This window comes from Mobula hypostoma, chromosome 7, assembly GCF_963921235.1.
Source record: "Mobula hypostoma chromosome 7, sMobHyp1.1, whole genome shotgun sequence".
In the NCBI taxonomy this organism is placed as follows: domain Eukaryota; kingdom Metazoa; phylum Chordata; class Chondrichthyes; order Myliobatiformes; family Myliobatidae; genus Mobula; species Mobula hypostoma.
In genome coordinates, this window is record NC_086103.1 from 142,469 (window position 1) to 167,021 (window position 24,553).

The 24,553-nt window shown below is 44.6% G+C and overlaps 1 protein-coding gene across 5 annotated transcripts in view; it reads right to left on the reverse strand.

The window, feature by feature from the left end:
• The window catches only part of arap3 (ArfGAP with RhoGAP domain, ankyrin repeat and PH domain 3), a 375,519-nt gene that overhangs the window by 115,040 nt on the left and 235,926 nt on the right, over nucleotides 1-24,553 (reverse strand). For all 5 annotated transcript variants that reach the window (XM_063052998.1, XM_063052993.1, XM_063052997.1 and 2 more), the window contains one exon: nucleotides 691-822. In XM_063052998.1, the coding sequence (XP_062909068.1) occupies nucleotides 691-822 (132 nt within the window). The remainder of the gene's footprint in view (nucleotides 1-690; nucleotides 823-24,553) is intronic.

Here is a 24,553-nt window from a genome sequence, read left to right on the forward strand (position 1 = left end):
CTATGTTTCTATGACCAAGACTCTTCAACAGGATCGGAAAGGAAGGGTACAGAAGCCAAAAGAAGTGTAAGAAACTTCTACTTTAATATTTTATAAAATTGTCTCATTCTTCATAAAATTGCATTTGTGTTTGTTCAAAAATAGAGTGGAAAAAAGTTTGAAACCTATTGCTGAGAATACAACCCTGCCATACAATCTATTGAAGAGTATGAAGACAAGTCGTTTTTTTCTCTTATTTCTAATAGTCCTGTTCCTAATGAGTTTGAATATTCTCAAAGAAGTTGAAGTGAACCTGGCCTAAAAGTTTTTAGTACCAATTTGGTAATATCAATTCTACTATGTTGTTATGTATTTTCCTCTAGGCTTATAACCAGGGAATATTGGGATGGAGAGAACTTGGTGTTTTGAGCAAATTTCATGTCTTCTTCAGGTTTTCATGGAAATCAAATGGTTTTCATGTCAGGGAAAGAATCTTTAGTCTTAACCCAGACTAGTTAACATAGCTTTTCAAGTCTACACTGCCATTTGGTCAAGGTAATGAAGAATATGCAATAGACGTGTTATAAAAACATTGTAGAAAGAATGAAAGGTAATTTGATCTGTATTTATCATAAGAAGTACTACCAAATGGTTATAACTATATTAACTTTTAGGTCAAACATTCAACGATCTTCAATGATGATCACATACCATCTTTGCATTTCTTGCTGGCAGGAAGCTTTGTCATGGCTGACGTTTTGTACAGATACCCACCATGTACGAAGGATTGTGTAATCTCACTGTAAATTGCAGCCGAGTCCAAGGGGTTGGAATTTAGAACATCTGCAAGGAGAGGATGGTGATCACGATGGCTTTCGTGCAATTTAAACAGCAGCAGTCAGTACACCAATAATATCTTTAAAAGTATCAGATCGGGAGACCAGCACTTACAATGTCCATTTGTAAATGGCTGTTAACATTGAAATATTTCTGTAATGCTTTATAAGGTCATTAACTGGTCCAATCTTTTCGTTTCATGGGCAGGAATGGAAAAGGCATAACGGCATAAGATATAGAAGCACAAGCAAGCCATTCGGTCCGTTGTACCTTCTCCACCACTCAGAATGATCATGACTCATCTTCCACCTCAACGCTATTTTCCAACACCATTTTGCACAACGAGTCCGCTCCACTATTATGTCATGACAGGTTTATTATCCCTCAACCTTTCAATATTGACACATTCATGAAATTTTCCATTTCTAACAGCAATTGTTTTAACAGATTCATGGTTATTTTCTTTTAACGACAATATTTAAAAGATCAATCTTTGAGTTTCCCTGTCTCCAGGGTTAATTTTGAAAGGCCGGCAATTTGATGATTATATGACATGAAATGAGTATTGCACTTCTTGGACTTCACCCATAATAAATTTCTCATACCGCCTTGAACCTCTGTTTCACCACGGAGACAGAGATAGTAATCACACTGTCATCTTGTCACATTTTTTCTGCTAAATATAAACCTTAAAATAAGTTCTACCTGGTCACATGATTGCACACTGCTAAATGAGCTGGGAGGATTCAAAGCTGTGTCTGAACTGTCATAAGGGATTTGTGTGATAGCTGACACAAGGGTAGTCATGGATGAGTAAAGAGTCAAACTGTTTCTTGATGTAATTTGTGAATCTGAGAGAGTACAGGAGACCCCGGGAGATGTGCCTCTCATAAACAGGTTCTCCCTCTTGGAAGCTGTCAGGACAGAAGACAGTGCCAGTCTGAGAGGTGGACGGGTCTGTGAGTCAACAATTGGCGCTGAGGCAAAGCCGAGGAGACAGACGTCAGGCAGAGCCGTGGCAGTAGGGGACTCCATAGTGAGAGGTACAGAAAGGGGTTTCTGTGGCAACAGGCGAGATTTAAGGATGGTGTGCTGCCTCCCTGGTGCCAGGATCCAGGATGTCACGGACTGATTGCAGGGAATCCTCAAGAGTGAAGTTGAACATCCGGAAGTGGTGGTGCATGTCAGCACAAATGACGTGGGGAAAAAGAGGAAAAACATTCTACAGCGCGACTTCAGAGAACTCGAAAGAAGGCTGAAAAGCAGGACTTCCAGGGTGGTTATCTGCAGTTTGCTTCCAGTTCTCCGTGCTGGAGTGGTCAAGAACAGGGAGATAATGGATCTGAATGTGTGGCTAAGGAACTGGTGCAGGAATCAAGGATTTACATTCTTGGACCTTTGAGGTATGGTTCGGGGTAAGGATGAATTGTACAAAAGGGACGGGTTGCACCTTAATAAGCGGGGCACCAGCATTCTGGCAGCCAGGTTTGCCTCTGCAACACGGGTGTGTTTAAACTAAGTAGTGGGGGGGAGGGGACGAACTGGAAACATAAGGATGGAGATAAAGGAAAAGTGAGAATAAGAAAAGTTAAGAATGACAGCAGAATCAACAGAGCAGAACGCTCAAGAAGGGATCGTACAGTATGGCCAAGTGAAATAGGAATTGATATGGGAGGTGAGGGGAGTAATGAATTAAAAGTATTGTATATGAACACACGGAGTATAAGAAATAAAGTGGATGGGCTTGGCACAGTTGGAAATTGGTAAGTATGATGTTGTGGGAATACCAGAGACTTGGCTTCAAGTGGACAGGGCCTGGGAAATGAATATTCAAGAGTATACGTCCTATTGAAAGGACAGACTGATGGGCAGAGGGGTTGGGGTGGCTCTGTTGGTGAGGAATGATATTCAGTCCCTTGCGAGGGGTGACATAGAATCAGGAGATGTAGAGTCAGTATGGAATGAACTGAGAAATTCTTAGGGTAGAAAGACCCTAATGGGAGTTATCTACAGGCCCCCAAACAGTAGTCTGGATGTAGGGTGTAAATTGAATCAAAAGTTAAAATTGGCATGTCGCAAAGGTAATGCTATAGTTGTTATGGGAGACTTCAACATGCAGGTAGACAGGAGGAATCAGGTTGGTACTGGACCCAAGAAAGGGAGTTTGTGGAGTCCCTCCGAGATGGATTCTTAGAACAGCTTGTACTGGAGCCTACCAGAGAGAATGCAATTCTAGATTTAGTGTTGTGCAATGAACCGGATTTGATCAGGGACCTTGAGGTAAAGGAGCCATTAGGAGGTAGTGACCATAATATGATAAGTTTTAATCTACAATTTGAGAGGGAGAAGGGAAACCTGGAAGTGTCAGTATTACAGTTGAACAAAGGGAACTATGGTGCTATGAGGGAGGAGCTGGCCAAAGTTCAATGGAACAATACCCTAGCAGGGATGACAGTGGAACAGCAATGGCAAGTGTTTCTGGGAATAATGTGGAAGGTGCAGGATCAGTTCGTTCCAAAGAGGAAGAAAGATCCTAAGGGGAGTAAGGGGAGACCGTGGCTGACAAGGGACGTAATGGACAGTATAAAAATAAAAGAGAAGAAGTATAACATAGCAAAGACGAGGGGGAAGCCTGAGGATTAGGAAACTTTTAAAGAGCAACAGAAGGTAACTAAAAAGGCAATACGTGGAGAAAAAATGAGGTACGAAGGTAAACTAGCTGAGAATATAAAGGAGGATAGTAAAAGCTTCTTTAGGTATGTGAAAAGGAAAAAAATAGTTAAGACCAAAATTGGGCTTGAAGACAGAAGTGGATGAATTTATTATGGGAACAAGGAAATGGCAGACGAGTTGAACAGGTACTTTGGATCTGTCTTCACTAGGGAAAACACAAACAATCTCCCAGATGTAATAGTGGCCAAAGGACCTAGGGTAATGGATGAATTGAAGGAAATTTATATTAGGCAGGAAATAGTGTTGGATAGGCTGTTGGGTCTGAAGGCTGCTAAGTCCCCAGGACCTGATGGTCTGCATCCCAGGGTACTTAAGGAGGTGGCTTTAGAAATCGTGGATGCATTGGTAATCATTTTCCAATGTTCTATAGATTCAGGATCAGTTCCTGTGGATTGGAGGGTGGCTAATGTTGTCCCTCTCTTCAAGAAGGGAGTGTTACGAGAATACACATAGGGTTGGGATGTTTGCTGGCCTGGGCTAGCATCAGTGGCATCAGCAGTTGGTCTGCCACCTGCCCTCAGGGGAAGGAGAGATAAGGAACAATGGAGCAGCGTCTGGAGATGTGTAATGAAGGGATGTGGGAGAGAGCGCTGTCTGGAGCGGCTCCCCCCCTTTGAACCCTGAACTGTTTGAAGTGATGGACAGGCGATACCCCAGCAGGGGGATAAAAAGGGACAGGTTCGCTAAGACAGACACACACGCCACCCGAGGTAATGAGACCCTGGAAGCGGTACGCTTCTCACGAGTGGGTGAGAAGTACCAGACAACGACCAGGGTGGAAAGGTACGATCAGCGGGAACCCGGTGTGTGTCCGCCCTTGCCTGGGTGCCGGGTTCACTGCAGAGGATCGACCGCATCTGGAGGAGGGGTCTCAGGTGACATCACCAAGGACCCGCCCAAATGCTGTTTGTGAGCCATCTCGCTGGTCTGTGAGTGAAGCTGTGCTGAATGATGAGTTGTTCCTATTCTATGTCTCTCTTCCCCCACCTTGTCCATCGCCATGGCAACGATTACTGCGAACTGAACTACAAACTGGACTGAACTTTGAGTCATTTTGAAATTGGTCATTTACCCCTAGACAACGATAGAGCTTGATTGATGCTGTTATCTTAATTCTGTGCACATGTGTGGTTATCATTGTTGAATTGTTGCATTTATTATCCTTTCGATTACTGTGTTGCTTGTTTCTTTAATAAAACTTTCTTAGTTCTAGTACTCCAGACTCCAACTGAGTGATCCATTTCTGCTGGTTTGGCAACCCAGTTACGGGGTACGTAACATAAGTGGGGTTCTCGTCCGCGATTTTGAACGCTAAATTTGGGACGGAGTAAATTGATTGGGTTAAAATTCCCGAAAGAAAGAAAAGACAAACAGCAGAAATGGAGGTTGAGGAATTTATAAAGGCGCCGACCTTGGAGGCATTAGAGGATGCCAGGAAATCGGAATTGATAGCTGTGGCCAAACGGGTGAATCTTGCTAAGGTGAAGTCGACAATGAGGAGAGAGGAGATACACAGAGCTATTGTAGAGCACTATGTATCTAAAGGTGTGTTTCCCCAAGGTGAGCTGGGGGTGGTGTCTATTGAAAAACCTGCTGGAGACGCGGTACAGGTACAGCTTGAAAAACTGAGACTCGAGCACGAGTTCCGGGTACGGCAGTTAGAACACGAAGAGAAGCAGTTACAAAGGCAGGAGAGAGAGTTAGAAAGGCAGGAGAAAGAGAGAGAGTTAGAAAGGCGGGAGAGAGAGAAAGAGTTAGAAAGGCGGGAGAGAGAGAAAGAGGTAGAAAGGCGAGAGAGAGAAAGAGGTAGAAAGGCAAGAGAGAGAAAGACAGTTGGAGAGAGAAGAGAGAGAGAGGGACAGACAGTTGGAGAGAGAGGAGAAACAGAGGGAAAGGGAATTTGAGCTGGAGAAGTTAAAGATAAGGGCCGAGCAGGGGCTCGTGCCGAACCAAGGTGGAGGGTTCCGGGCGACCCAGGAGGTTAGGCTGGTTCCCCCATTTGACGATACCGATGTGGATCGGTACTTTCTCCACTTCGAAAAAGTAGCTATAAGTCAGGACTGGCCGAGGGATAAGTGGGTTGTCTTACTTCAGAGTGTACTGAAAGGGAAAGCCCAACAAGCTTACTCCGCTTTATCCGCGGAAGATGCCCAGAAGTATGAGGTGGTGAAGGAGGCCATCCTCAGGATTTATGAGTTGGTCCCGGAGGCATACCGGCAGAGGTTCCGGAATGCGAGGAAGCGGTGGGACCGCACGTATTTGGAGTTTGCTCGCGAGATGCAAACATATTGTGAGCGTTGGTGCGCCTCGAAAGGGGTAGAGGGGGATTATGACAGACTGCTGCAGCTGATTCTGATTGAGCAGTTTAAAGGTTGTGTCCCTGAGGGTATGAGACCCTACCTCGATGAGAAAGAGGCAGCCACGTTAGCCGCAACTGCTAAGTTAGCGGATGAGTATGCGTTGACGCATAAAATGAAGGTTGCCCCGAGTAAAGGCTACCAGAAGGGTAGTCAGGACGGTGGGGAGAGTCCGCCGGAAAAGTCAGAAAGTAAGCCGGGGACTAGTGAAAAGGATAAGGTAGACCGGGAGCAGTCTGGTAGGAAGTCTCCTGGGGTCGTCTGTTATAATTGTGGGAAAGTCGGACACTTTGCGTCCAGGTGCTTTGCCCCAAGGAAGGAGACGGGGAAAGGAAAAGCGGAAATTTTGAATGGCTGTATTGAGCTGTTAAGCGAACCGCTAGGGAAGGACAGGTCTGAAAAAGTCCAGGAAGGGCGCGAGAGGTTTATCTCGGCCGGATTGGTGTCAGTGAAGGAGAGGTTAAAACCAGTTCCAGTGCGGATCTGGAGAGACATGGGAGCGTGTCAGTCACTAATACTGAAGAGTGTATTAGAGTTTAGCTCAGAGACCCAGACTGGGGAGGTAGAGGTCAAAGGTGTTGGGGAAGGGACAGAGTCAGTCCCTTTGCACCAGATACATTTACAGAGCAACCTGGTCTCTGGACTAGTCACGATCGGGGTGAGGCCCGAATTACCGATGAAAGACGTGGAAGTCTTGCTCGGTAATGACATCGCCGGAGGAATCGTGTTCCCAGTCATGAGATTGACGGGTCAGCCTGCCAGCATGGAGGCCCCGCCTGCGATGGTGAATTTAGCTGAAACATTTCTACCAACCTTGTATGAGACAGGGTGTAGTGAGATAAGTGGTAGTGAGGGAGCTGGGACAGACGTAGCAGTAGCCAGGAAAGAATTTGTGCAGACGCAGGAGCGAGACGAGGGGCTGATGGTTTTGGCAGAGACCGCTCTCTCTGACACAGCCTTGACAAGGGAACTAGTAGGCTATTGTGCGGATGAGGAAGTGCTAAGGAAGAAAGGGAAATCAAGTACAGTACCCGCAGATGAGGAATGGGGGGTGGTGCAAAAGAGTTATGGGGATGAGGTTTTTAACATGGCCCACGAGGTACCCCCCGGTGGACATTTTGCGGTGCTGGAGGAAACAGTTGGTGGAATCATGAAAGAGATTTACCGGCTGCCCAGGGGGAAGAATGTTATTGATCATGACCGACGCGAACTGAGACGGTCACCGGCTTTTGATATGCTAACAAATCTAGTCGGTGTTAGCGTGGAAATCAATGAAGCTAGGGGCCCCTTGATAAGAGGAAAAAACCATTTTGAAAAGATTAGGATGGGATCGGTCAGATGGGAGAAGGCTATTGTTTTGGCCAGGTCTACTGATAAGGTCTCTCCCTTAATCCCCGAAGGAGTAATTAAACGACTCGCACCCATGTGTTTGATTGTCCCGAGGAAATGCAAAGAACTGGGACGTTGGGTGATTGTGGTTACAATAGGGCAGCCAAGCAAACAACACCCATATTTTTCGAGTAATTCAGTGACTAAAGGGCTGATGAACACAGAGGTGTGTATTGGCAATTTAATACGGCTGTCTGAAGCCAGCTTGATAGTGAACCTTGAAAAAAATGAATTCGGCCACACGAAGGTCACTTACCTGGGAATTGTGGTGACACAGGGGCAGCTGGCAGTGATGCAAGCTACAGTGCAGGCTATCGCTGACCTCCCAACCCCGACAGACAAGAGGGCCCTCAGAAGGCTCTTGGAGATGGTGGGGTACTGCAGGAAGTTTTGCAATAACTCTGCGGTCAATACCCGTCCCCCTCCTACTAAGCCCTTGCGAGAGAAAATTGAGTCGGAATGGGACGACCCTTGTTGTTGTGGTCCGGGACAAAATCAAATGAGAGGTTACATTGGTCGCAATTCATCAGTGTTTTTGGCCACTATGAAGTTTGCTGAGTTGGAGCCTGGTCTAAGGGATTATTAATAACACGTGTAAAAGGAACAGAAAATGTGATGACTGTCTGTCAAGGTGTTGACAGCTTCAAATTCTCTGTATTAGCTAAATAACTGTTAAAGATGTATATTGTGTATGTATCAGATAATGTAGTCATGTTTGTAATTTTTACCTCCCGGTAAAAATCCTTAAAGGGGGGAAGTGTTACGAGAATACACATAGGGTTGGGATGTTTGCTGGCCTGGGCTAGCATCAGTGGCATCAGCAGTTGGTCTGCCACCTGCCCTCAGGGGAAGGAGAGATAAGGAACAATGGAGCAGCGTCTGGAGATGTGTAATGAAGGGATGTGGGAGAGAGCGCTGTCTGGAGCGGCTCCCCCCCTTTGAACCCTGAACTGTTTGAAGTGATGGACAGGCGATACCCCAGCAGGGGGATAAAAAGGGACAGGTTCGCTAAGACAGACACACACGCCACCCGAGGTAATGAGACCCTGGAAGCGGTACGCTTCTCACGAGTGGGTGAGAAGTACCAGACAACGACCAGGGTGGAAAGGTACGATCAGCGGGAACCCGGTGTGTGTCCGCCCTTGCCTGGGTGCCGGGTTCACTGCAGAGGATCGACCGCATCTGGAGGAGGGGTCTCAGGTGACATCACCAAGGACCCGCCCAAATGCTGTTTGTGAGCCATCTCGCTGGTCTGTGAGTGAAGCTGTGCTGAATGATGAGTTGTTCCTATTCTATGTCTCTCTTCCCCCACCTTGTCCATCGCCATGGCAACGATTACTGCGAACTGAACTACAAACTGGACTGAACTTTGAGTCATTTTGAAATTGGTCATTTACCCCTAGACAACGATAGAGCTTGATTGATGCTGTTATCTTAATTCTGTGCACATGTGTGGTTATCATTGTTGAATTGTTGCATTTATTATCCTTTCGATTACTGTGTTGCTTGTTTCTTTAATAAAACTTTCTTAGTTCTAGTACTCCAGACTCCAACTGAGTGATCCATTTCTGCTGGTTTGGCAACCCAGTTACGGGGTACGTAACATAAGGAAGAGAGAAAACAGGGAATTATAGACTGGTTAGCCTGACGTCGGTGGTGGGAAAGATGCAGCAGTCAATTATAAAAGATGAAATTACGACACATCTGGATAGTAGCAACAGGATTGGTCTGAGTCAGCATGGATTTACGAAGGGGAAATCGTGCTTGACTAATCTTCTGGAATTTGTTGAGGATGTAACTATGAAAATGGACAAGGGAGAGCCAGTGGATGTAGTGTACCTGGACTTTCAGAAAGCCTTTGATAAAGTCCCACATAGGAGATTAGTGGGCAAAATTAGGGCACATGGTATTGGGGGCAGAGTACTGACATGGATTGAAAATTGGCTGGCTGACAGAAAACAAAGAGTAGCGATTAACGGGTCCCTTTCGGAATGGCAGGCAGTGACCAGTGGGGTACCGCAGGGTTCAGTGCTGGGACTGCAGCTGTTTACAATATATATTAATGATTTAGATGAGTGAATTAAAAGTAACATTAGCAAATTTGCCGATGACACAAAGCTGGCTGGAAGTGTGAAATGTGAGGAGGATGTTATGAGAATGCAGGGAGACTTTGTCAGGCTGGGTGAGTGGGCAGATTCATGGCAGATGCAGTTTAATGTGGATAAATGTGAGGTTATCCACTTTGGTGGCAAGAACAGGAAGGCAGATTACTATCTGAATAGTGTCAAGTTAGGAAAAGGGGAAGTACAACGAGATCTAGGTGTCCTTGTTCATCAGTCACTGAAAGTAAGCATGCAGGTACAGCAGGCAGTGAAGAAAGCTAATGGCATGTTGGTCTTCATAACAAGGGGAGTTGAGTATAGGAGCAAAGATGTCCTTCTGCGGTTGTACAGGACCCTGGTGAGACCACACCTGGAGTACTGTGTGCAGTTTTGGTCTCCAAATTTGAAGAAGGACATTCTTGCTATTGAGGGAGTGCAGCGTAGGTTCACAAGGTTAATTCCCGGGATGGCGGGACTGTCATATGTCAAGAGATTGGAGCGACTGGGCTTGTATACTCTGGAATTTAGAAGGCTGAGAGGGGATCTTATTGAAACATATAAGATTATTAAGGGATTGGACACGCTGCAGGCAGGAAGCATGTTCCCACTGATGGGTGAGTCCAGAACCAGAGGCCACAGTTTACTAATTAGGGGTAGGCCATTTAGAACGGAGTTGAGGAAAAACTTTTTCACCCAGAGAGTGGTGGATATATGGAATGCTCTGCCCCAGAAGGCTGTGGAGGCCAGGTCTCTGGATGCTTTCAAAAAAGAGATGGATAGAGCTCTTAAAGATAGTGGAATCAAAGGTTATGGGGATAAGGCAGGAACTGGATACTGATAGTGGATGATCAGCCATGATCACAGTGAATGGCGGTGCTGGCTCAAAGGGCCGAATGGCCTACTCCTGCACCTATTGTCTGTTGTCTATAACTAAGTACTAAACATGAAAGATTGTCAGCTTTAAAACCTGTCGTTTCCTCAGAGTATACAAAAAAACAGTAATCTTAAAAGTAGCTGAGTCCTATTATTTATTCATATTCATATTCATATTCTCTCTCTCTCCCCCCCATTCCATCATGACTGATTTATTATTCCCTTCCACCCGACTCTCACGCACCTCCTCATAACCTTTGACCACCTTACTAATGAAGAACCCAGCAAGCTCCGTTTTCAATACACCCAGTGACCTGCCCTCCGTAATGAATTCCACAGATTCATCATCCTCTGGTGAAAGAAATTCTCCTCATCTCTGTTGTAAGGGGTCATCCCTCCATTCTGAGGCTGTGCCATTCAGTCCATGACTACTCTATCTACACCTTTCAACATTCGACAAGGTTCAATGAGCTTCCCATCTCATACTTCTAAAGTTCAATGAGTACAGGCCAAAAGTGGTGGTAGAGGTAAAAACATGAGAGGCTTTTAAGAGATGTTTACATAGGCACATGAATGTGAGGAAAACAGAAGGATATGGACATTGTATATGTAGAAGTGATCAGTTTAGTTAGCCATTAGATTAGAGTTTAATTGGTTCAGTACAATACCGTGAGCCAAAGAGCTTGCTCCTGTGATGAACTGTTCTGTGTTCTATGTTCTATGAGATAGAACACAGAACAGTTCATCATAGGAGCAAGCTCTTTGGCTCACGGTATTGTACTGAACCAATTAAACTCTAATCTAATGGCTAACTAGGTAACTCATGATCTCATGATCATAAAGACCACAATAGATAATCATTGTTACGTACCCCGTAACTGGGTTGCCAAACCAGCAGAAATGGATCACTCAGTTGGAGTCTGGAGTACTAGAACTAAGAAAGTTTTATTAAAGAAACAAGCAACACAGTAATCGAAAGGATAATAAATGCAACAATTCAACAATGATAACCACACATGTGCACAGAATTAAGATAACAGCATCAATCAAGCTCTATCGTTGTCTAGGGGTAAATGACCAATTTCAAAATGACTCAAAGTTCAGTCCAGTTTGTAGTTCAGTTCGCAGTAATCGTTGCCATGGCGGTGGACAACGTGGGGGAAGAGAGAGATAGAATAGGAACAACTCATCATTCAGCACAGCTTCACTCACAGACCAGCAAGATGGCTCACAGACCAGCGAGATGGCTCACAAACAGCTTTTGGGCGGGTCCTTGGTGATGTCACCTGAGGTCACCGACTGTGACCCCTCCTCCAGATGCGGTCGATCCTCTGCAGTGAACCCGGCACCCAGGCAAGGGCGGACACACACCGGGTTCCCGCTGATCGTACCTTTCCACCCTTGTCGTTGTCTGGCACTTCTCACCCACTCGTGAGAAGCGTACCGCTTCCAGGGTCTCGTTACCTCGGGTGGCGTGTGTGTCTGTCTTAGCGAACCTGTCCCTTTTTATCCCCCTGCTGGGGTATCGCCTGTCCATCACTTCAAACAGTTCAGGGCTCAAAGGGGGGAGCCGCTCCAGACAGCTCTTCCTCCCACATCCCTTCATTACACATCTCCAGACGCTGCTCCATTGTTCCTTATCTCTCCTTCCCCTGAGGGCAGGTGGCAGACCAACTGCTGATGCCACTGATGCTAGCCCAGGCCAGCAAACATCTTAATTTTATGTGTATTCTCGTAACACTTCCCCCCTTTAAGGATTTTTACCGGGAGGTAAAAATTACAAACATGACTACATTATCTGATACATACACAATATACATCTTTAACAGTTATTTAGCTAATACAGAGAATTTGAAATTGTCAACACCTTGACAGACAGTCATCACATTTTCTGTTCCTTTTACACGTGTTATTAATAATCCCTTAGACCAGGCTCCAACTCAGCAAACTTCATAGTGGCCAAAAACACTGATGAATTGCGACCAATGTAACCTCTCATTTGGTTTTGTCCCGGACCACAACAACAAGGGTCGTCCCATTCCGACTCAATTTTCCCTCGCAAGGGCTTAGTAGGAGGGGGACGGGTATTGACCGCAGAGTTATTGCAAAACTTCCTGCAGTACCCCACCATCTCCAAAAGCCTTCTGAGGGCCCTCTTGTCTGTCGGGGTTGGGAGGTCAGCGATAGCCTGCACTGTAGCTTGCATCACTGCCAGCTGCCCCTGTGTCACCACAATTCCCAGGTAAGTGACATTCGCGTGGCCGAATTCATTTTTTCCAAGGTTCACTATCAAGCTGGCTTCAGACAGCCGTGTTAAATTGCCAATACACACCTCTGTGTTCATCAGCCCTTTAGTCACTGAATTACTCGAAAAATATGGGTGTTGTTTGCTTGGCTGCCCTATTGTAACCACAATCACCCAACGTCCCAGTTCTTTGCATTTCCTCGGGACAATCAAACACATGGGTGCGAGTCGTTTAATTACTCCTTCGGGGATTAAGGGAGAGACCTTATCAGTAGACCTGGCCAAAACAATAGCCTTCTCCCATCTGACCGATCCCATCCTAATCTTTTCAAAATGGTTTTTTCCTCTTATCAAGGGGCCCCTAGCTTCATTGATTTCCACGCTAACACCGACTAGGTTTGTTAGCATATCAAAAGCCGGTGACCGTCTCAGTTCGCGTCGGTCATGATCAATAACATTTTTCCCCCTGGGCAGCCGGTAACTCTCTTTCATGATTCCACCAACTGTTTCCTCCAGCACCGCAAAATGTCCACCGGGGGGTACCTCGTGGGCCATGTTAAAAACCTCATCCCCATAACTCTTTTGCACCACCCCCCACTCCTCATCTGCGGATGCTGTACTTGATTTCCCTTTCTTCCTTAGCACTTCCTCGTCCGCACAATAGCTTGTCAAGGCTGTGTCAGAGAGAGCGGTCTCTGCCAAAACCATCAGCCCCTCGTCTCGCTCCTGCGTCTGCACAAATTCTTTCCTGGCTACTGCTACGTCCGTCCCAGCTCCCTCACTACCTCTTATCTCACTACACCCTGTCTCATACAAGGTTGGCAGGAATGTTTCAGCCAAATTCACCATCGCGGGCGGGGCCTCCATGCTGGCAGGCTGACCCGTCAATCTCACGACTGGGAACACGATTCCTCCGGCGATGTCATTACCGAGCAAGACTTCCACGTCTTTCATCGGTAATTCGGACCTCACCCCGATCGTGACTAGTCCAGAGACCAGGTTGCTCTGTAAATGTATCTGGTGCAAAGGGACTGACTCTGTCCCTTCCCCAACACCTTTGACCTCTACCTCCCCAGTCTGGGTCTCTGAGCTAAACTCTAATACACTCTTCAGTATTAGTGACTGACACGCTCCCGTGTCTCTCCAGATCCGCACTGGAACTGGTTTTAACCTCTCCTTCACTGACACCAGTCCGGCCGAGATAAACCTCTCGCGCCCTTCCTGGACTTTTTCAGACCTGTCCTTCCCTACCGGTTCGCTTAACAGCTCGATACAGCCATTCAAAATTTCCGCTTTTCCTTTCCCCGTCTCCTTCCTTGGGGCAAAGCACCTGGACGCAAAGTGTCCGGCTTTCCCACAATTATAACAGACGACCCCAGGAGACTTCCTACCAGACTGCTCCCGGCCTACCTTATCCTTTTCACTAGTCCCCGGCTTACTTTCTGACTTTTCCGGTGGACTCTCCCCTCCGTCCTGACTACCCTTCTGGTAGCCTTTACTCGGGGCAACCTTCATTTTATGCGTCAACGCATACTCATCCGCCAACTTAGCAGTTGCGGCTAACGTGGCTGCCTCTTTCTCATCGAGGTAGGGTCTCATACCCTCAGGGACACAACCTTTAAACTGCTCAATCAGAATCAGTTGCAGCAGTCTGTCATAATCCCCCTCTACCCCTTTCGAGGCGCACCAACGCTCACAATATGTTTGCATCTCGCGAGCAAACTCCAAATACGTGCGGTCCCACCGCTTCCTCGCATTCCGGAACCTCTGCCGGTATGCCTCCGGGACCAACTCATAAATCCTGAGGATGGCCTCCTTCACCACCTCATACTTCTGGGCATCTTCCGCGGATAAAGCGGAGTAAGCTTGTTGGGCTTTCCCTTTCAGTACACTCTGAAGTAAGACAACCCACTTATCCCTCGGCCAGTCCTGACTTATAGCTACTTTTTCGAAGTGGAGAAAGTACCGATCCACATCGGTATCGTCAAATGGGGGAACCAGCCTAACCTCCTGGGTCGCCCGGAACCCTCCACCTTGGTTCGGCACGAGCCCCTGCTCGGCCCTTATCTTTAACTTCTCCAGCTCAAATTCCCTTTCCCTCTGTTTCTCCTCTCTCTCCATCTGTCTGTCCCTCTCTTTCTCTTCGTGTTCTAACTGCCGTACCCGGAACTCGTGCTCGAGTCTCAGTTTTTCAAGCTGTACCTGTACCGCGTCTCCAGCAGGTTTTTCAATAGACACCTCCCCCAGCTCACCTTGGGGAAACACACCTTTAGATACATAGTGCTCTACAATAGCTCTGTGTATCTCCTCTCTCCTCATTGTCGACTTCACCTTAGCAAGATTCACCCGTTTTGCCACAGCTATCAATTCCGATTTCCTGGCATCCTCTAATGCCTCCAAGGTCGGCGCCTTTATAAATTCCTCAACCTCCATTTCTGCTGTTTGTCTTTTCTTTCTTTCGGGAATTTTAACCCAATCAATTTACTCCGTCCCAAATTTAGCGTTCAAAATCGCGGACGAGCCCCCACTTATGTTACGTACCCCGTAACTGGGTTGCCAAACCAGCAGAAATGGATCACTCAGTTGGAGTCTGGAGTACTAGAACTAAGAAAGTTTTATTAAAGAAACAAGCAACACAGTAATCGAAAGGATAATAAATGCAACAATTCAACAATGATAACCACACATGTGCACAGAATTAAGATAACAGCATCAATCAAGCTCTATCGTTGTCTAGGGGTAAATGACCAATTTCAAAATGACTCAAAGTTCAGTCCAGTTTGTAGTTCAGTTCGCAGTAATCGTTGCCATGGCGGTGGACAACGTGGGGGAAGAGAGAGATAGAATAGGAACAACTCATCATTCAGCACAGCTTCACTCACAGACCAGCAAGATGGCTCACAGACCAGCGAGATGGCTCACAAACAGCTTTTGGGCGGGTCCTTGGTGATGTCACCTGAGGTCACCGACTGTGACCCCTCCTCCAGATGCGGTCGATCCTCTGCAGTGAACCCGGCACCCAGGCAAGGGCGGACACACACCGGGTTCCCGCTGATCGAACCTTTCCACCCTTGTCGTTGTCTGGCACTTCTCACCCACTCGTGAGAAGCGTACCGCTTCCAGGGTCTCGTTACCTCGGGTGGCGTGTGTGTCTGTCTTAGCGAACCTGTCCCTTTTTATCCCCCTGCTGGGGTATCGCCTGTCCATCACTTCAAACAGTTCAGGGCTCAAAGGGGGGAGCCGCTCCAGACAGCTCTTCCTCCCACATCCCTTCATTACACATCTCCAGACGCTGCTCCATTGTTCCTTATCTCTCCTTCTCCTGAGGGCAGGTGGCAGACCAACTGCTGATGCCACTGATGCTAGCCCAGGCCAGCAAACATCTTAATTTTATGTGTATTCTCGTAACATCATCAAATGGAAACATTAGTAAAGCCATATGTGGGCAAGTTAACGTCGGTTTGAGAAAAGGAACAGATACTGTACTTGAGTTCCTTCAATTTAGATCATTTAAGTCCCATCAAAGTTAAAGGAAAGCATCAATCCTTAATCCCTTTGGCACCATTTCAGCTTGCTTTTTGCTTGAATTCTATTTTTTACCGAGCTATGAAGGTATAGGCTGAATAAGGTGCCTTCAGAAAACAAGCACTCTGCATTATCTGTGCATTGGGGTACACCCTGTGCACTGGGTGGCACGATAGCATAGTGGTTAGCACAACAATTTACAACTCTGCAGCAACCCAGTTTCAATTTCCACTGCAGTCTGTAAGGACTTTGCACATTCTCCCCATGACCATGTAGTTTTCTTCTGGATGCCCCAGTTTACTCCACTGTCCAAAGACATACTGGTTTGTAGGTTCATTGTAAATTGCCCTATGATTAGGCTAGAGTCATATCAGGGGTTGCTGGCAGCACAGCTTGAGGACTGGAAGGAGCTATTCATGTTGTATCTGAATAAAATAAAAATAAAGATGTCCAGACAAAAAATTTATCAACCTACCCTAGTTAACAAGGTCTCATACCGGGGCTGATTGAACATCTTCTTTAGGTTACAGTAAAGTTAATTTTAGACAATTGGAAAGACACGTTTATTTTGTAATGGAGTAAGGGATATGGATGTGGGGATAAAGAGAGGGTAATTGTAGCTACAGACGGTTCAAAAGGGATGGCATGTTAATATAGCAGTTAGCATAAACTATAAAAGCACCAGCTGTGAGATGGGGGTTCAATTCCCACTGCTGTCTGTAAGGAGTTTGTATGTTCTCCCCATGATGGCGTGAGCTTCCTCTGTGTGTTCCTGTTTCCTTACACATTCCAAAGGCGATTAGGGAAAGTGAGCTGTGGGCGTGTCATGTTGGCGCCAGAAGCACGGCAATACTTGCACAATCCTCACTGGTTTCATTTGACACAAATAATTCACTACACTGTATGTTTTGATGTGCATGTGACAAATAAAGAAAATCCTTTTATCTATATCTTTAAAAACTGGCCAAGTTAGAGCTGATGGGATGAGTTACACAACGAACTGGACACAAGGCTGGCATTAAGTGGTGGGTACGCTGCTGCCTACGTGTGATCAGATCCTGGCATTGTGACCTCAATGATTTCTGTTGCAGAAATATCCAGCTACCTTCAGAGATCCAATGAAAGTTCCCGGTTGTGCGAAAAGCATCCCTTCATCTTTTTCAAATGTGCTTGTTGACCTTGTGAGTCAATGTGAAACCAAATATCTCTTCACAGTAACATGCAAGTCTACAAATTGTTTTCCAACCTTTTAATAGACTTAAAGTTGATGTGTATCATTCTAATATTGTTTGTATAAGTTCCATCATGATTGCCATCTTCAGTTGTCAGGTTTTGCGGTTTGCAAGCACTACTCTGCTGCTCTATTTCAAGACTTTGTAGCTCTGTGGGTGTAACCTCAGAAACCAGCTCTTAAAGTTACTCATAAATAAAATGCACCAGTCTTTCAGGATCTGGGCAGTGGTGCTGTTTAAAGAATGCTGCATTAGTGGGAAAGCTTGTGAGGGAATGCTCCAAAATTTTGAAGGGACTTGGACAGGATGCTGGAGAACAGAACATGGTACATACAACAGTATGGTAAGGAACATGCTCTTCAACATGATATCTGTTCCTACCATGGTGACAAATTAAATGAATCCCATCTGCCTGCATGTGACCCATTTCCCGTCACTCTTTGCAAGTTCATGTGTCAGTCTAAATGCCTCTCAAAACAGTATTGTGCAAAAGTCTTAGGCACATACACATTAAATAGCTAGGGTGCCTATGACTTTTGCACAATACTGTAGCAATTTTATGTATTGCACTGTACTGCTGCTGCAAAAAAAAAAATTCATGACATATGTGAGTGATAAACCTGATTCTGATATGGGTCTCTATTGTGGACTGAGAGTGGGAAAGGGCAGGGAGAGGGAAATTGTGGTTGGGAAAAGGTGAAAGGAGGGGGAGGTACTGGAGAGACACTCTGTAATGATCAATAAACCATTTATTTGGAATCAAATGATCTTGCCTGATGTCTCAGGGCTGGGTGTGTCTGCACCTGTGCCACACCCCACACCTGACACTCTTTCTCTGCCACCTGTCCCACACCCCTCCTGCGGTGCTTCACCCTTGCCACTCCCAATGTCCTTTGCTCCTGCCAGATTTACAAACTCACCCTCAGCTGCACGTTGACAAAAATACAGTACTGTGCAAAAGTCTTTGGCACTCTGGCTGTATATATGTGCCCAAGACTTTGGGACAGTGCTGTATATCTGCTTCCAGCACCACTGTACTCTTGACAAAGCAATCCATGCAGCTACCACTCTGTGTAATAAAAAAAAACATATTCTTTATCACAGAAAGCATGTTGTGCTTTGCAAAGGAGCCACAGAGACAATGAAGGCTATGGCAGATTATGGTGAATCTCTTTCCACAGTAGAGAAGAGGAAAACTATGAAAGTCTGTCCAATAGAGATACCTGCAATGAATTCAAATGCCTTTCTCCATCCTACCTGCTCCTACGGGATGAACATAAAGCAGAATGAGTAGAGAACATCTATGACTTCTCTAGAGTAAGAGATGAGGCAAAGACCACGATGACCTTTGACTCGAGAGAAAAACCAGAGTGGGCATACACGCTTGGAGTCCTACAATATCAATGTCACTGATGTCAAAGAACAAATATAAATTGACTGTTTGTCTTTCTCATGGCACTTTCAGGACAAATAGGATTTGTAAAAGTAGGTTCTTTTAAATATGGAAGAACTGTTATTTTTTGAACAGTTGACCTGCGTGTGATTATCCCTCTCTCCATTTCTCTCTTTCTCTGCTCCAGGAGGAAGGTGCCGGCATTTGATCATTCACTCCCTCTCCTTCTCACTCATTGTTGCGGAGGATGGTGCCAGAGTCTTGGGTCTTGGATAAGGTTTAATTGACGCAGATTGTGGATTGGGATCTATAGTTCATGTCATGATGTGTTTCTGCTTTCTGATTACACTTTCTTATTGTTTTTTTATGCAATTTTGATTAGGGTGGACTGTCCTGCTATATTTAACTGAACTGAACTGAGCATTCTGAGACTGTTTCAATGACTTTCTGGTTTGCCGTATTCGTTTTTTTTCCGTTTGAAAGATTTGTTCTTTTTTTTGCGTGTTGTGTGTTTGATAGTTTCATTGAAAGACTTCTATGGTGTTTCTTTGTTTTGTGGGTGTCTGTGGGAAGATGAATCTTAAGGTTTTATACTGCATACATACTTTGATAATAAATGTACTCGGTTGAAGTTGAAAATCACACTTAAAATGAAGGCTGGGTTTTCCACTATTACTCACTTCATCTGAAGCGAAGGGAATTGAACTCCAATCGGTGATTGTAGGCACTCTAAAGCAATATGCTAAGCACTATGCTACCATGGATGGCACAATAAAAACTACTATAGCGCTATAAAAATGTATTAGTTGCTAATAGTTATCGATGGATGAATTCATCCAGTGTATGCTACCATATTCTTTTGATTGACTGTAAATGAACAAAATAAGCACAGACACCTGCTGCAGATAATGGACTGCCTTCAAACAACATCTACAATGTTTGCATCCTCCAAATCTTTATTTTCATTATAACATTCAAGATGATTGCCGAAACCTTCAAATTCTTCAGTTTCTAACTTGTTGAAGTAGTTAAATAATTTCATTTTCACTCCTGGCTGTTTCTGACATCTCCAAGCCTGGATGCTTGAAACAGCAGTGAAAAAAAACCAAATTCTGGATTGTCTTACTGCTTATTACTTGCAAACTACCAGTGACAAAAATCAATGCTTTTTGAACACAAACACACACAAGTGATGCTATTTAAAAACTGTTCGGCAATAATTTCCTGTTCCAATTAGGGTGCATAGTGTCCCAAATAAATGAAGGAAATCCAGGCTATTTTCTGAATTTCCATTTGTTCTTTAAAAGTTGTTCCAAATCAGTGGCTGCTCCGATTAACCGATAGCACAATTAACCACAATCCACTATTTGAGATAATTATATTATATATATTTTAGTGCTAACAAATATTCTTTCTCAAAGTTAGGAGCTGAATTTACCATCAGCTGATAATAAGTGCAGAATGGCCAAAATATTTCTTTCTTTATTCTGGAATATGAACATTGTTAACTTTCTGAGGGGTGGGGGGGGGGGTGGGAGGGGATGCGGTGAGTTGAGCAAAGGAATTTCTAGGCCAAAGTCTGCCGTACTCTATTTTACATTCTCTATGGTACATAAAGTAACTATAAGACGTAGGAAAGATCAATCTGCTCTGCCATTTGATCATGGCTGATTTATTGGAATCAGAATCAGATTTATCATCATCAGCATGGGTCGTGAAATTTGTAACTTAGCAGCAGCAGTTCAATGAAATACATAATATAGAAGAAAGAAAAGATAATAATAATAAAAAAGTAAATAAGTAAATCAATTACACTATACGTATATTGAACAAATTAAAAATCATGCAAAAAACAGAAAAAATATATATTAAAAAAATGAGGTAGTGTTCAAGGGTTCAATGTCCATTTAGGAATCAGATGGCAGAGGGGAAGAAGCTGTTCCTGAATCGCTGAGTGTCTGCCTTCAGGCTTCTGTACCTCCTACCTGATGGTAACAGTGAGAAAAGGGCATGCACTGGGTTCTGGAACTCCTTAACAATGGATGCTGCCTTTCTGAGACACCGCTCCTTGAAGTGTCCTGGGTATTTTGTAGGCTTGTACCCAAGATGGAGCTGACTAAACTTACAACGCTCTGTACCTTCTTCTGGTGTTGTGCAGTAGCAACACCCCCCCCCCCCCCATACCAGACAGTGATGCAGCCTGTCAGAATGCTCTCCATGGTACATCTATAGAAGTTTTTGAATGTATTTGTTGACATACCAAATCTCTTCAAACTCCTAACGAAGTATAGATGGCATTTGAGCTATGCTTAGCCACACAGTTATGAGTATAGACAGAATAGAACAGTGGGCTAAGCACACACCCCTGAGGTGCACCAGTGTTGATCATCAGTAAGGAGGAGATGTTATCAACAATCTGCACAGATTGTGGTCTTCTGGTTAGGAAGTCGAGGATCTAGTTGCAGAGAGAGGTACAGAGGCCCAGGTTCTGTAACTTCTCGATCAGGATTGTAGGAATGATGGTATTAAATGCTGAGCTATAGTCAATGAACAGCATCCTGACATGCATGTTTGTGTTGTCCAGATGGTCTAAAGCTGTGTGGAGAGCCATTGAGATTGCATCTGCCATTGACCTATTTGTGCCAATAGGCAAATTGCAATTGGTCCAGGTCCTTGCTGAGGCAGGAGTTCAGTCTAGTCATAACCAACCTCTCAAAGCATTTCATCACTGTCGATGTGAGTGCTACTGGGTGATAGTCATTAAGAGAGCTCACATTATTCTTCTTAGGCACTGGTATAATTGTTGCCTTTTTGAAACAAGTGGGAAGTTCTGCCTGTAGCAGTGAGAGGTTGAAAATGTTCTCGAATACTCCCACTATTTAGTTGTCACAGGTTTTCAGAGCCTTACCAGATACTCCATCTGGACCTTCCACCTTGCGTGAGTTCACTCTCTTTAAAGACAGCCTAACATCAGCCTCTAAGACAGAGATCACAGGATCATCAGGTGCAGCAGGGATCTTCACAGCTGTAGTTATATTCTCCCTTTAAAAGCGGGCATAGAAGGTGTTGAGTTCATCTGGTAGTGAAGCATTGCTGCCATTCATGCTATTGGGTTTCACTTTATAGGAAGTAATGTCTTGCAAACCCTGCCAGAATAGTCGTATATCCAACGTTGCCTCCAACTTCGTTCAAAATTGTCTCTTCGTCCTTGAAATAGCACTTCTGACTCTTTCAGACTAGCCTGTTTAAAATCCCCCAAAATGATGGTGAAGGTGTTAGGGTGCGCTGTTCTGTGCATGTTGATCCCATTGTTCAGATCATCTCAAGCCTGATTGACATTGGCCTCAGGTAGAATGTATACCGCTATCGAAATGATCTCAGAAATCTCCCGTGGTAGGTAAAGAGGATGGCACTTAACTGCTAGATATTCCAGGTCTGGTGAGCAGAACTGGGACAGCACTGATATATTTGTGCACCAAGAAGAGTTGATCATGAGGTATACTCCTCCACTTCTGCTTCTGAGAGACTCTATAGATCTATCCTGGCAGTGTATAGTAGACCCGTCGATCTGAATCACTGCATCCGGTACAGAAGGGGTTAACCAGGATCCATCACAATCTCATTCTCCTACTTCCTCCCCATAACCTTTGACACCATACTTGTCAAAATCACTTTAAATATATACAATAACTTTTCTTTCAGAGCTGTCTGTGGAACCAGATACTTTCTCTGCTTGAATCGTCTCCCAAATCTGTGTGAGGTTTTCACTATGGCTATTATCAAGCAATGATAAATACTCAGCTCGTTATCAGACTGTGGCCCCTTCACACATAATATTGATGATCAAACATAGTAAATCAAATCAGTGTCTATAGATAACTCCAAAAGAGAGCAAAAAGCAATTCCTCAGTGTCTTTATTCACACTGCTTAGCCTATTGGGGTATAAAAAATTGTTTATTTCAGTTGTGAAATATTCCTCTTGAAGACCTCTGACTAACTCACCAAACTTTGAGTCACCCACCCCCTTAGATGGAAATTTATTTCTGATGCCACTGCTATGGTGTGTTTTATTTTAAAAATCATGCTTCTATGCCTGAGTTGAAAATTTATTTTGTGGGCACTTGAAGAGGGGTGGTAGGAGGAGGCACTGTTCATGTTCTGGAGACAATATCCATTATACCGATTATAGATAAAGATAAAATGGGCTTTATTTTCCACATGTACATTGAAACATATAGTGAAATGGGTCAATTGTGTTAAATCAGATCAGCAAGTGTTGTGCTGGGCAGCCCACAAGTGTCACCACACTTTTGCTGCCAACATAGCATGCCCAAAATTCACTGATCCTAAGCATATGTCTTTTGGACTGTGGGAGGAAACTGGAGCACGTGGAAGAAACCCATGCGGTCACGGGAAGGAACATATAAACTGCTAACAGACAGCAGAGGGAATTGAACCACAGTCTTACAGCTGTTATGTTTTGTAATTTCAAAACGTTAAACTAAGTTAAAGAATTTCATGGGAGTTTGAAAATACAGGTGTAGTTCAAGTTTACTTTAAATAAGGCATACACATACATGGTAGTATGATGACATATACAATTAATGTATTTTTATATATAACCCATAATTAAGTATTTAAAATGAACAACATTGATTAATTAGACAATATATATACAAGATTACGCAAATGTTATTGAAATATTAAATGCACAATAACTGGCACTGTAAAGCATCAAGCAAACCACTATATCACTGAACTCCAACTTGCACCATCTACTCAACACCACAACAGTTTATGTTGTTCCCATAGAAACGCTGCACCAATTGACCTTGAGGAGAATCCCACCTCCTAGGTGTTCCAGTGTGCAGTAGTTCACTGGTATCTATGATGCAGTGATCAAGGTGTGGGGGGAGACGTTTCTTCATACTAACACAAAATGCTATCTCTTGGGAAGTTCAGTAGGATAAAGAAAGGACAGCACTTGAACAGGCAGCTTCAGCTCATAATGTTGTGCAAAACTAATTAAGCTAATAATGCTCTATTACACTAATATGTTCTGCCTACCCATGCATTTAAGTCCAGCTTCTCATTCCAGGTAAGTAGCAAAGGTTTTTTTTTAATCCCTCTATTTTGCTCTGGTAGAAAACTTCAAGGGACTATGCATCATTACCAAAGACTACCCAAAACTGGGTGGTAGGGTGGAGTTATGTCTCTACCAAAGGAGGTGTAAGGCGCTCCTTCCTTCCTTTAGCCTACAGGTTATCATTTGGCAAGGTGTAGCACCTGCTTAGCACTGCCCCCCCCCCCCCCACCACACTGTGAAGCCAGGAAACAGATGGTGGATGGTCATAAGAGCAGATGATGCATATCACAAGTCCTGACCACTGACGTCAGGCAGATAATCTCTGGAGAGTCTTGATAATGGCTGGAGTTACCCATCTTAAGACCATAAGACCATAAGACATTTGAGCAGAATTAGGCCATCTGGCCCCTCGAGTCATGGCTGATTCATTTTTTTCCTCCTCAACCCCACTTCCTAGCTTTCTCCCCATAACTTTTGATGTCATGTCCAATTAAGAACCTATCAATTTCTGCCTTAAGTACACCCAACGTTCTGACCTTGACAGCTGCAGATGGCAACAAATTCCACAAATTCACCACCCTCTGGCTAAAGAAATTTCTCTGCATTTCTGTTTTGAACGGACACCCCTCTATCTTGCGGCTGTGCCCTCTTGTCTCTCCCACCATGGAAAACATCCTTTCCACATCTACTCTGTCTAGGCCTTTCAACACTTGAAAGGTTTCAAAGAGAACCCCCTCATCCTTCTAAATTCCAGCAAGTACAGACCCAGAGCCATCAAACATTCCTTGTATGATAACCCTT